General features: G+C 41.1%; 2 protein-coding genes across 3 annotated transcripts in view; both read left to right on the top strand.

The window, feature by feature from the left end:
• Positions 1 to 13471, top strand: part of LOC112261371 (echinoidin-like) — a 28447-nt gene that overhangs the window by 5104 nt on the left and 9872 nt on the right. The window lies entirely within an intron of this gene.
• Positions 5951 to 13471, top strand: part of LOC112261370 (GTP-binding nuclear protein Ran) — a 12332-nt gene continuing 4811 nt past the window's right edge. Inside the window, exons 1-5 of one of the 2 annotated variants that reach the window (XM_024436655.1) lie at positions 5951 to 6101; positions 12385 to 12443; positions 12627 to 12711; positions 12984 to 13109; positions 13311 to 13471. The exon at positions 13311 to 13471 is cut by the window's right edge and continues 27 nt beyond it. In XM_024436655.1, the coding sequence (XP_024292423.1) occupies positions 12417 to 12443; positions 12627 to 12711; positions 12984 to 13109; positions 13311 to 13471 (399 nt within the window). In that variant the 5' untranslated portion in view covers positions 5951 to 6101; positions 12385 to 12416. Of the gene's footprint in view, positions 6114 to 12384; positions 12444 to 12626; positions 12712 to 12983; positions 13110 to 13310 lie in introns of both variants that reach the window. The other variant, XM_024436656.2, reaches the window with a different exon arrangement.

Here is a 13471-nt window from a genome sequence, read left to right as displayed (position 1 = left end):
AAAAAAACATCTTGAAGTAGAAAAGAATGAAACAAACATGCATTCTATTTTTTCTCTATTATATATATATACACACTATACTATAGACATCGATCAAGTGCACAAGGCTACATGTGTGCAAAAATAACGTTCACTAAATTAAAAAATATAAATATAATCCCCCTCACTCACACACGTGTTACTGTCAAGTTCAACACAACAAAAACAATATATTTGGGCTACACTGCAAATTATACACTTTCTGCCTTTGGACATCTGTTCTACAATGTGTTTGAGCAAAAGTGAGAAAGAGGGAAAGTGTGTGGTGGTCCTTTCACATCTATAGTGGCATCCAGCTTAAGCCAGGCCCAGCTCCAGCTCCACTTGATCCCTGAATCCACTCATTTTCACCTAATTCTCTCATTCCAAAAATTAACCACATACTGTAGAGGGAAAACATTAGTTAACAGATAGTGGTTTGTTCGATAGCTAGTTAACATTTCACACAGATTTACAGAGTCCAGTAAGCAACTAACGTGTTATAACTTGAGCGGCAAGGAGTCGTATACCAGTTAATACTATAGCGAATTAGTTAGGTTACTAATGTTAGCTCTGAGAGAAAACCATTTTCTTTGCTTGCGCCTAGATTAAAAAAAACTTTCACCTTTTATGCTTTGCTGCAAAGTTTATTTTATAGCTAGCTACGGAATCAGTTTCATTAGCAGTTGACATGATTGCAAGCAGTTTTCAACAATTAGCTCATTTGCTTCGTAAGAAATGCCTCCAGTCTGAGTGATAAGGAGACAATATAAAAAATGGATGCGTGATGAAAACTTCCCTTTTCCTCGACACACCAGGTCAAGCAGGAATATTAAAGTGTTGTTGTTATATTGCCTTCGCTCGGTGTGAGCTCTAGAAAACTAGATTCATTTGTTTATGTAGCTACAACCATATTACTATTTGGTGTGTTCAGTTGCTTATGCTATGCTGTTACTGGTATGTATACACTAGCTGTATATCTGCTAGCTAGATACAGTAGCTAATGAACTTGCTAGCTAGATGGTACACTGACAGTGTTTGTATTCAGTATCTAGTTTCTAGCTAGCTACTTACAAACCTCAATCAACATGGCTCTGATTATTTAGAGCCATGTTGACCCACACACACGGACATTCAGTTTCTTAGCCTCACCCTTGAGAAGTCAGTGTCATGTATTCTAGCTAATATTTTCATTAGATAATGTTCTGTGTTGGTTTTCTCTGTTACTTTTTTAGAACCCTCTAACACACCCCAATCAACCTGGTTCTGATGATTTAGACTGTGATGATGCCCTTGAGATGGTTAGTGTCAGGTGCACAAACACACACACACACACACACGTTTGTTTTTCTATCCTTGTAGGGACTTGAGACCTAAACTTGACCCCCAAAAAACATGTTCCCTAGCCCTAAACGTAACCCTAACTCTGATCCTAACCCTAACCTCAATTACCTAATTGTTAAGGCTAAAAATCACCTGGCCCTAATGCCTAACCCTAAACTCAACCCGCAATGCCTCAACCTAATAGTAACCCCAATTCTAACACTATATCCAATTGTATGTTTTTCCCTAAACTTAACCCCTAAGCCAAAAATCGCAATTCCCCTCATGGGGACTTGCCAAATGTCCCCACGAGGTCCAATTTGTCAGGTTTTTGTATACGTGTGGGGACATCAGGTACCCACATAAATATGGTACAAACACACACAGACATTCAGTTTCTTAGCCTCACCCTTGTGAAGTCAGTGTTATTCTAGCAAATATTGCAGTTAGATAATGTTCTGTATTGGTTTTCTCCATGTATTCCTAATTTAGGACCCCCTGACACTCCCCAATCAACCTGGCTCTAATCATTTAGACTATGATGATGACCCTGAGATGGTTAGTGTCAGGTGCACAAACACACACAACTCTCAGGCCTTAGCAATCTGTTCTACCTTTGCAGATTTATTATAGGTTTCCTTCTGGCTTAAAGAAATGTCTAAATATACTTTGCATCTAACTCTTTTTAAAATTAAGAAAGGATTTACCCTGGGGAATCAGTAACAAAGGTGTCACACCCTGACATTAGTGTTCTTTGTTTTCCTTGTTATTTTGGTTAGGTTGTGACATGGGGGATGTATGTGTTTTGTCTTGTCTAGGGGTTTTGTATGTTTATGGGGCTGTTTCCTTTCTAGGTAGTTTGTATGTCTATGGTTGCCTAGATTGGTTCTCAATTAGAGGCAGCTGTCTATCGTTGTCTCTGATTGGGAACCATATTTAAGCAGCCATATTCTGTGGGTACTTTGTGGGAGATTTTCTATATCTATTGCTTGTGTCAGCACAAGTCTCAGTATAGCTTCACGGTCATTATTCGTTTTGTATAGTTTAGTTCAGTGTACTTTGTGTTTTTTTTGGGATTCATTCAAGAAATGTATTCTAACCACTCTGCATTTTGGTCCTCACCTTCTACTCCATACGACGATCGTGACAAAAGGGGCAATGCCTTAATGGCAATAATGCTCTTTTTTCTGCGTCATCACCTGACTGGAACTGCCCTGATAGACCTACTTGCCTTGCTGAATTTGCTTGTCTCCAACATCTAAATATCTCTTCAAAAGGTTTTTGGGTAATCCAGCCCTGACAGCTGTCTCTCATTTATTTTGTGATGAATGCCAAAATTACTTAGGAAAGCAACCCGAAGACACAAATTGCTCACATTGTGGAATGTCCTTCATCAGAGAAACAAAATATTTGAATTTTGTCAATACCTTTGAGGCACCTTCTGCGAGATACACTGGAGAACCATAGAATAGATATTTTGAGGAAAACGGTGAAGGAAGAAGAATATGAAATCGAGGATGTCATGGATGGAAAAGATGTACCAAACATTTCTGAAAGAGAAGAGGCTATCTGCTGATGATTTAACATGAACCTGGAACTGTGATGGAGTACCCATTTTTAACTCCTCAAATGACTCAGTTTGGCCCCTTCCAATTTACCATAAATGGACTGCCTTACATACATTGGAAAGAAAATGTGATGGTTGCAGGACTTTGGTTTGGCCCAGAAAAAACACAGAATGGATACCTTTTTATTCATTAATGTTGCGATTTAATCCCATAACTTTGGAGAGAGAACAGTGGGATTCTGAAGAGGACAAAGGTCTTCTCCTTGATTTGTTCCTCAGATGCAATTGCCAGGCCAATCCTTCATTGCAATTCAATGGTGAATATGGTTGTGACTGGTGCTTGCACCCCGGTAAAGTTGTCCCCAAAGGCAGAGGATATGTAAGATCCTTACAGTCAACAACTCCAAATTGAAAGATCACACAATCAATTTAAGTGATAATGCATTTCACGCTGCTCGCACTGACATTCCGCAAAATGGTGTAAAGGGGTTGTCAACACTGTTTATGCTTCTGTTGTCCAACCGAAGAGACAGAAGTTGTAGAATTATGCCGAGGAATGCATGTAGTCAGGCACAAAACCAAACACAATGTTGAACAACGGAAGCAAAAACAGGATACATGCAACTGTTTGAATCCACGGTACATAGGTTGACAAATGACAGAATTAGACTCTCGACTGCTAAATCTCAAGCCCCCAAAGGAAACCACAAGAATGCTGCGATCACTGCATATAAGAACATTCTGAAAAGCATCGGAGTGTTGTGGATTTCTTCTGTTTTATTCAATGACTGTTCTGCCATTCAGCATGCATATTTTGCTTCAAGGATCTATTTCACAGCGTGACCTTAGATTAGCTCACATTTCTTTAGTCATATTTGTCAAAATGTTTCTGTCAATTGTCATCAGCTAATCCATCTTACTGATAGTGTACTGAATTGGAGGCATCTCAGGGCAATGTCATCTTTTACATTTGAGGGTAACAATGGGAGTCTGAAATCTCTTTTCCATGGGACGCAGTGCGTTCCACAACGAATTTGCCAGCTTTTCTTTCTTTGGCGAGTCATTCCCAAGCGTCTTAGTGTTTTAGGATTTCACCCAGAGTTAGAGTTCGGTATATTCCTTACATACCTTGCAGACAGGAGACTGACAGGAGAGAATCTCAGGCTCCCTCAACACTCTTGGAAAATCTGTACCTCTTCACCTCACAGCTTGTGTAAAACTTGCTGTAGAATAACTAATTACCGGATCTGCCTCGTCCCAGCCTGTGGAGACATAAGGCCGATTCATTTATGAACAGATTGTTTATCACACAACTAACTACAAAATCTCAGAAAAAAAGGTATAATACCTCAGTCGTGTTCAAAAATGGACGTTGTGCACAACTGCTGTTATTTTTCTTTGTTAGACTGAATTGCATTTGTCAAACAAACTGCTTATGTCCACCTGTTCCCATTGTTGTGGTTCAACCATATGTAATTCAAGCTGACAGCATGTTCATCAACCGCAATCTAGGCATCTCATCATCAAAAAAAGTGTGAAGTTGAGAGGTCGAGACAAAAAAAAAAAAGATATCAAGTGTAAATGTATTTATGTGGGTTGCTGGCTTGTCCCTCTGCCAAACACTTATGAGAGAGATTAGTTACGGCTGTTTTTTAGTGAGCTGGTTGATGTTATTGAGCTGATTTGATCATTAGAGCTGATTCTCATTTGCAATGGTGACCTGGCCAAGAAAAGCATCAACATACCTTAGTTCAGGTCCGTCCAGTGTGAGGACATGTTAGGGACGGGCAGCTTCCAGGTAAAACGCGCAGCTTCCAGGTAAAACGCATGCATTTAGTTTTGAGTAATAGTTGGAGACCACAGAATGTGTGTTGTATGTCATTGAATCTGTGTGATTCTAATAGTATCACACATTGATAACTTATCAGGGACATACATCAGTGATGCAAGGGCCATCACTTATATATTGTATTGTACATGTTAAGCACATGTTCAGTAAAAAAATTTAAAAAAAATAATAATAAAAATAAATTAACATTAATATTACTGGTCTGTTTTTACTAAGATCCAACGTGTTTTTAATGGATGTAATGTATTGAAAGTATCCATTCCAAAAATGCACACTACTTTAAAAGTAACCTGGCTATACCCATTGTTGGCATATAAAATAAATATTGGTTGGCTTTCTGTTTTTGCTTGCAGGAAATGTTTTGGCTTGGATCATTTTCATCACCTCAACTAGAATACTATTACAAACCCGACAGGAATAGCCTTCAATAACTTCAGGGGAATACTACAAAAAATAATGCAGGAACGCTATTTCAATTCATAAGAATACTATAGAGATACTGCAGAATATTTATACCATTGAAATCTTATTACCATTGAAAGTTATTATAGGTCAAAAATACATACTATAGAGACTCCATTAATCATTCTATAGTATTTTCATGGCAAAATAATATATCATAGCATACTATAAGCTATTATTCAAAACATACAGTTTCTTATAGGAATGCTATAGCACTTTTTCGTAATGTGTCGAAAGCGTTCCACAGGGATGCTGGCCCATGTTGACTCCAATGCTTCCCACAGTTGTGTCAAGTTGGATGTATGTACTTTGGGTGGTGAGCCATTCTTGATACACAGGAAACTGTTGAACATGAACTGTTGGGCTCCTACTACCATACCCTGTTCAAAGGCACTTAAATATTTTGTTTTTCCCATTCATATTGTAACGACCCTGGGTTTATAAGCGCGGAAATCTACTCTGCTATGTACTATGAATAGCACACATACACAATCCATGTCTCAAGGCTTTAAAAATCCTTCTTTAACCTGTCTCCTCCCCTTCATCTACATTATTTGAAGTGACAATAAGGGATCATAGCTTTCACCTGGATAGTCTGTCGTGGGAAAAGGTGTTCCTAATGTTTTGTACACTCACTCAGTGTCGTTTACATGTTGTCAACAATCTCGGCCAACCCCCGTTGGTTTTGTTGCTTAACAAACAACCCGTCTGTTGGAGAAGCAGTTTTTGCCTATACTCATATTGTACTCTGATAAAACCATCAACAACCTTCTCTGTTGACCGTCAGAGATCACGTGATAGACACAAAAGCGTCACATACATTAGCCAAATTAATCGAAGGCCAATAGCACCTAGCTAACTGTCCCATCCGAAATCGTGGGGGTAAGTGTGGACGTAAGATTTTTGAAAATATTCGAAATGTACTCATCCATGTCAGAACACAGACATCAATTCAAAGATCTGAATACAGAATGGGAATTATTGTATTGACACTCGTGCCTCGTCCTAAACAACGTTTGCAATTATGTTATTTAGCTAGCTAACGTTGTATAGCTTGTTAGCATAGTCAGAGAAGACGTTGGTTCACGGTGGCTAACGTTAGCATATCGACTTGTTCCGCTCGAGCTGAGATTTATCAGTGCATCATGGTCATGCAGGGTTATAAATGCAACAGTTTTGTTTTGGTACATTGTCGTAAAAACAAGTTGTTGGGTACTGAACCAAGTGTGACGCGAAGCCTCGTGAAAAAGTGCTGTAGTTCGCTAAATATGGGGGATAGGCGGTTTGACTGGACTTATTGCATATGTAACTATAGCACTCTATAACTGCATCAAAACGGTGTATACAGTTGGACCACTTCCATAAGGCAACAGTAGGCAGGTTTCTATTGGCCCAGGTTTATTCGACAAAAATGTCGCAAATAAAATCATTGCAACTTGTAATGGAAACGATAGATATAATGGCCGTTTTTTAAAGCTCAACAACATTTGTATTCGTATGACCGGTGCGTTTTTCTTTAATAGAAATTTCCGTATTTGGAGGGGGGGCTGGTCCAGACTCAAGGTGTCATAAATATTTATTGGTTTCCTTAAATGAACTGTAACTCAGTAAAATCGTTGCGTTTATACTTTTGTTCAGTATATTTTCTACGCAAACGTTCGAATTGTTGCCCCAACAAAGTCCCGATGATGTGTTGACGGAGATGGCAGCATCCAGACTAGCTTACGAAACTCTCCACTATTTTGTTTGTTTATGTACTTAAAAAAAAAAAACTATTTAGCTCAGAAATGGTTTTATGTCATTACATACACCTGGGAATAACTATTGGATATAAGAGCGGCGGTACCTCACCAGAATTTACCTGAAGCGGATCCTTTGTTTTCTCTCCCCAGGGCAATTTAATTTATTCCAGAGTAGGGTTGCACATTTTGGGGAATATTCAGAGGTGGAAACTTTCCGTGGGAATATATGGGAATTAACGGAAATGTATGCAAATTAATATTAATACCATTTTTAATGTATATTTTTTGCATTGGATATATTTACCATATCATATGGAGACATAAACATTTTAACTTATCATAAGTAGACATAATTGCAAATGATTCAAACCTTCCAATAGAAATGTATAGAAACGTTTTCAACATACATAATTGCAAATGATTCAATCCTTCCAATAGAAATGTATAGAAACGTTTTCAACATAAAATGATAGTCTAGAAATTAAAGCTTTGTTTGTCTTCCTCGGGCTTACATGCCTTCTCCCTGGACCTCCTCAATGTCCACCTCTTCAACATCAGACTCTGAGGCCTCATCTTCACTGTCACTTTCCAACCTTGTTGATGATGGCTCGCTGTCAGGCTCAAAAAGCCTCAAAGTTGCCTGGATGGCCACCAATTTTTCAACCCTTGTATTGGTCAGTGGGCAATGCAGTATGGATTTCTTCTCTTACATCTGCACACAGAGTCTGAACATCAGACAGGATGGCATTTTCTCCCTCAATTTGCGCAATGGCTACTGCTATAGGTTTCAGGAGATTCAGGCTGCTTACCACTCTTTCCAAAAATACATCATTCAGGAGGATCCTCTTGATGGTGCTGTCCATATCGGCAGACTGTGATATGGCCATTTCTTGGAGAGACTCCTTCCCCTCCAGGAGACAGGAGAGATGGTGACATCAACACCACCACAACAGGGGTTGCTGGGCAGCTTCAATGTGGTGCTCTTATTCTTCTCACTTTGCTTGGTGAGGTAGATTGCTGTTATAACTGGATGACCCTTCACATACATAACCATTTCCTTGGCTCTCTTGTAGAGTGTATCCATTGTTTTCAGTGCCATGATGTCCTTGAGGAGCAGATTCAATGCACAAGCAGCACAGCCAATGGGTGTGATGTGAGGGTAGGACTTCTCCACTTTAGACCAAGCAGCCTTCATGTTCGCAGCATTGTCTGTCACCAGTGCCAAAACCTTCTGTGGTCCAAGGTCATTGATTGCCTTCAGCTCATCTGCGGTGTGTTTGTTGTCCCTTGTGTCTCTGCTCTTGTAGAATACTGATTCAGGGGTGGAGATGATGTAGTTAATTATTTCTTGCCCACGAACATTCGACAACCCATCAGAGCTGATTGCAATACAGTCTGCTTTCTCTAGGATTTACTTGACCTTCACTTGAACTTTGTTGAACTCTGCATCCAGCAAATGAGTAGATAAAGCATGTCTGGTTAGAGGGGTGTATGCTGGGCGAAGAACAGAACTTGTTGTGAGCGCTGAGGGAACTTTATGCACTTGGCCAGATGATTATGCATCTTTGTTGCATTCTTCACATATGATTTGGCACAGTATTTGCAAATGTACACCGCTTTTCATTCTACATCAGCTGCAGAGAAATGTTGCTCTACATCAGATAGTGATTTTCCTGTAAAGATTAGAAAACCCAAATAATATTCCATGTACAGATAAATAGTTAAGCAGTTAGACTAAACAACCCCTTTGTAAGATACATTTATTTTTATTTTACCTTTATTTAACTAGGCAAGTCAGTTAAGAACAAATTCTTATTTTCAATGACAGCCTAGGAACAGTGGGTTAACTGCCTGCTCAGGGGCAGAACGACAGATTTGTACCTTGTTAGCTCGGGGATTTGAAATTGCAACCTTTCGGTTACTAGTCCAACACTCTAACCACTAGGCTAAATGTTTTAAAATGAAACATGTATGGAAACAGGTGAATTAACACTCCTCAGTTAGCTGGCTCAATCAAGCTAAAACCCACATGGTAGCAAAAACGAACTAGCAAATCAAAGTTTATTTCTCACGTGCGCCGAATACAACAGGTTTAGCACTTACAGTGAAATGCTTACTTACAGGCTCTAACCAATAGTGCAAAAAATCTATTAGGTGAACAATAGGTAAGTAAAGAATTAAAACAACAGTAAAAAGACAGGCTATATACAGTAGCGAGGCTATAAAAGTAGCGAGGCTACATACAGACACATACAGAAATTGTTAACAAGTTAGAAATTATTTAAACACACTTTGATGTAGGCTACTATTTACTAGTTAACAAAAATCATGTATGTCATATAAAATATATTCACCCCACCCAGTATGGTAATCAAAACTTACTCGAAAGCATGTAGTCCTTGGCTCAGACAGTGTAGTAGTGTGGGCTCAATAGCATCTCATTAGTGTGCAAGAAAGATCTTGAGAATCAGTTGTACATGTGATGGAAGAGTGCACTGCACATGTGATAGAAGAATGCACTGTGCATTCAGAGGGTTGCAATTACATTGAATTGGGGATGCTTTAACCAAAATGTGCCACAAGACCTAGAATTGCCTTATGTGTATCCCACAAAAAAGGCTCACTGTTATAAGCTACATTTTTTGATGAATTTAAGCCCGGGAATTTTGCTTAACTTCCCATTGGAAAATTTCTGGAAAAAATCCAACCCGTAGCAACCTTTTCCATAGGCTGTCCCAAAACAACGCAGGCGGAGGAGAACTACTCAAGGCTGTCTTCTGGTCTGACCACCGTTCCCAAGTATTTTACTTGTTAACAACACCTCTTCGCCAATCCTCAACACTGGGGCCCCACAAGGGTGCATGCTCAGCCCCCTCCTGTACTCCCTGTTCACTCATGACACTCCTCCAACTCAATCATCAAGTTTGCAGACGACACAACAGTAGTAGGCTTGATTACCAACAATGATGAGACAGCCTACAGGAAGGAGGTGAGGGCTCTGGGAGTGTGGTGCCAGGAAAGTAAGGAGATGATCATGGAAACAGCAGTGGGAGCACCCCCTATCCACATCGGTGGGACCGCAGTGGAGAAGGTGGAAAGCTTCAAGTTCCTCGGCATACATATCACTGATAAACTGAAATGGTCCACACACACAGACAGTGTGGTGAACAAGGCACAACAGCGCCTCTTCAACCTCAGGAGGCTAAAGAATTTTGGCTTAACACCTAAAACCCTCAAACTTTTACAGATGCACAATTGAGGGCATCCTGTCGGGCTGTATCACCACCTGGTACGGCAACTGCACCGCCCACAAAAGAAAAGCTCTCCAGAGGGTGGTGCTGTCTGCAGAACTCATTACCGGGGGCAAACTTCCCGCCCTCCTGGACACCTACAACACCCGATCCCATAGGAAGGCTAAAAAGATAATCAAGAACATCAACCACCCGAGCCACTGCCTGTTTATCCCGCTATCATCCTGAAGGCGAGGTCAGTACAGGTGCATCAAAGCTGAGACCGAGAGACTGAAAAACAGCTTCTATCTTAAAGCTATCAGACTGCTAAACAGCCATCACGAGCACATCCGAGGTGGCTGCCTATAGACATAGATTAGGAATCACTGGCCACTTTTAGGAATGGATCACTAGCCACTTTAATAATGTCTCCGTATCTTGCATTACTCATCTCATATGTATAAACTGTACTCTATACTATTCTACGGTATCTTATCACTTTAATTGTGTGTAAATATTGCATCACCCATCTAATATGTAAACATCCGCTCACTGTCAACTGCGTTTATTTTCAGCAAACTCAACATGTGTAAATATGTGAATGAACTTAACAATATTCACCAACTGAGACATAAACTGAACAAGTTCCACAGACATGTGACTAACAGAAATTGAATAATGTGTCCCTGAATAAAGGGGGGGGGTCAAAATCAAAAGTAACAATCCGTATCTGGTGTGGCCACCAGCTGAATTAAGTACTGCAGTGCATCTCCTCCTCATGGACTGCACCAGATTTGCCAGTTCTTGCTGTGTGATGTAACCCCACTCTTCCACCAAGGCACCTGCAAGTTCCCAGACATTTCTGGGGGGGAATGGCCCCAGCCCCCACCCCACGATCCAACAGGTCCCAGACGTGCTCAATGGGATTGACATCCGGGCTCTTTGCTGGCCATGGCAGAACACTGACATTCCTGTCTTGCAGGAAATCACACACAGAACGAGCAGTGTGGCTGGTAGCATTTTCATGCTGGGGGGTTATGTCAGGATGAGCCTGCAGAAAGGGTACCACATGAGGGAGGAGGATGTCTTTCCTGTAACGCACAGCGTTGAGATTGCCTGCAATGACAACAAGCTCAGTCCCATGATGCTGTGACACACCACCCCAGACCATGACAGACCCTCCACCTCCAAATCGATCGCGCTTCAGAGTACAGGCCTTGGTGTAACGCTCACTCCTTCGACAATAAACGCGAATCCGACCATCCCCCCTTTGAGACAAAACTGTGACTCGTCAGTGAAGAGCACTGCTGTCCGGTCCAGCGACAGTGGGTTTGTGCGCGTAGGCAACGTTGTTGCCGGTGATGTCTGGTGAGGACCTGCCTTACAACAGGCCTACAAGCCCTCAGTCCTCAGGCAAGCAATGCATGTGTAGAAGCACGGTGCAGTAATACTTGTTAGTTATTACTGCACCGTCGGAGCTAGAAGCACGAGCATTTCGCTACACCCGCAATAACATCTGCTAAACACGTATGCAACCAATACATTTGATTTGAACTTTAGCTAGGTTAGGGGTTAAGTTTAGGAGTTAGGTTAAAAGTTTAGGGGAAGGGTTAGCTAGTATGCTAAGTAGTTGCAAAGTAGCTAAGAAGTAAGTTTTTGCGTGTTCGAATCTCATCACCATTTTAACAAACTTTGGTTGCTTGACGTTCACATTATGTACCTACCTATCCACCCCGACCAACCACCCTCCTATCATATTTGCCTTAAGTAACTTTCTGTCTTATGTAACCATGCCAAACGTAACATATCATACTAATTTGAGTGTCCTGGATGAATGTTTACAATGTTACGCCTAGTCTGAGACCAGGCTGGTTTTTCAGCCTCTCTCTCCACCGTGTCTCAAACAAAACACATTGAAATGGCTTTCCTAGTGCCAAGACAGTCATGTCAACCAAGTGTCAATAACTGAATAACATGTGAATTACTCAAGTAGTTAACACTAATAGGACATGGTTGTCTGTCTGTCACTTTTGGCAGGTATTGTTGTGACGCCACATCACACCAGCAGCACCCTTTGTGGCTTCTAATATTGATGATTGATGCTGTCTTTTGAGCAGCACTGTAAAGGGAAAAGGGTGAGACACAAACACTACCAATTGTTGACCTGTTCTTCTTCTCCTCTTGTTATTCCAGTGTTTAATCACCAACTCATAGAACAGACCGCTATGGCAGAACCAGATGTACAATTTAAGGTGAGTCTTTGACTATTACAAGTAGCCCATTATTGTAAATAAGAATTTGTTCTCAACTGACTAAAATAAAATACAGGTGTCATTTGGAATTGTTCCTTGGTCTAGCACTAACCAGTAGTACATTGGTGTTTAGTTGCTAATCCTTTTAATCAATGTGTTGTTTAATTACTGTCCATGTTTCAGCTAGTGTTGTGTGGAGATGGAGGCACAGGAAAAACCACCTTTGTGAAGAGGCATTTAACGGGAGAGTTTGAGAAGAAATACGTTGGTGAGTTCCTTAGAATCCAGACAGTCCTCTCTCCCTCTTCTCTCTCTCAGCTTTACATACCTCTTATTTGCCATCTTCTGCTTCTTCTCCTTCATAACCCCACCATACCTTCAATCAATAATCAGACTTAATTCTCTCCAGAGGGAAATTGAGTTTGCAGGCAAGGGTAGCATGATGAACAAAATATGCTATCCATACAAGAGTTGAAACCTTTCTACATCCCTGAACCATGGCTGACCTGCCCTTCGCTCCCCCTCCTCTTCCCCCTGTAGCGACTCTGGGAGTAGAGGTGCACCCCTTGGTCTTCCACACCACTCGAGGGACTATCAAGTACAACGTTTGGGACACAGCCGGCCAGGAGAAGTTTGGGGGGCTCAGAGATGGCTACTACATACAGGGTACGTCACATTTGTGTGGGTCACATGTCTGTTTATTGTAGTACATACAGAGTAGGTCACATCCTGACCTCAGATCTCTACACAATCTTACCCTCTGGTGCAAAATGACTCGGATGATTACGGGCACCACACATTTAATGATTATCTGAAACACTCAATCACTCTCCCCCTTCTACTTTTCTGTACCCTACCTCTCTCCAGCCCAGTGTGCGATCATCATGTTCGACGTGACATCTCGCGTCACCTACAAGAACGTGCCCAACTGGCACCGTGACCTTGTGCGTGTCTGCGAGAACATACCCATAGTCCTGTGCGGTAACAAGGTGGACATCAAGGACAGGAAGGTCAAAGCCAAGAGCATC

This window comes from Oncorhynchus tshawytscha, linkage group LG11 (genome assembly GCF_018296145.1).
Source record: "Oncorhynchus tshawytscha isolate Ot180627B linkage group LG11, Otsh_v2.0, whole genome shotgun sequence".
Taxonomy (NCBI): domain Eukaryota; kingdom Metazoa; phylum Chordata; class Actinopteri; order Salmoniformes; family Salmonidae; genus Oncorhynchus; species Oncorhynchus tshawytscha.
The sequence above is the reverse complement of the archived record's forward strand: the minus strand, read 5'-3'. Positions and strand labels throughout refer to the sequence as shown.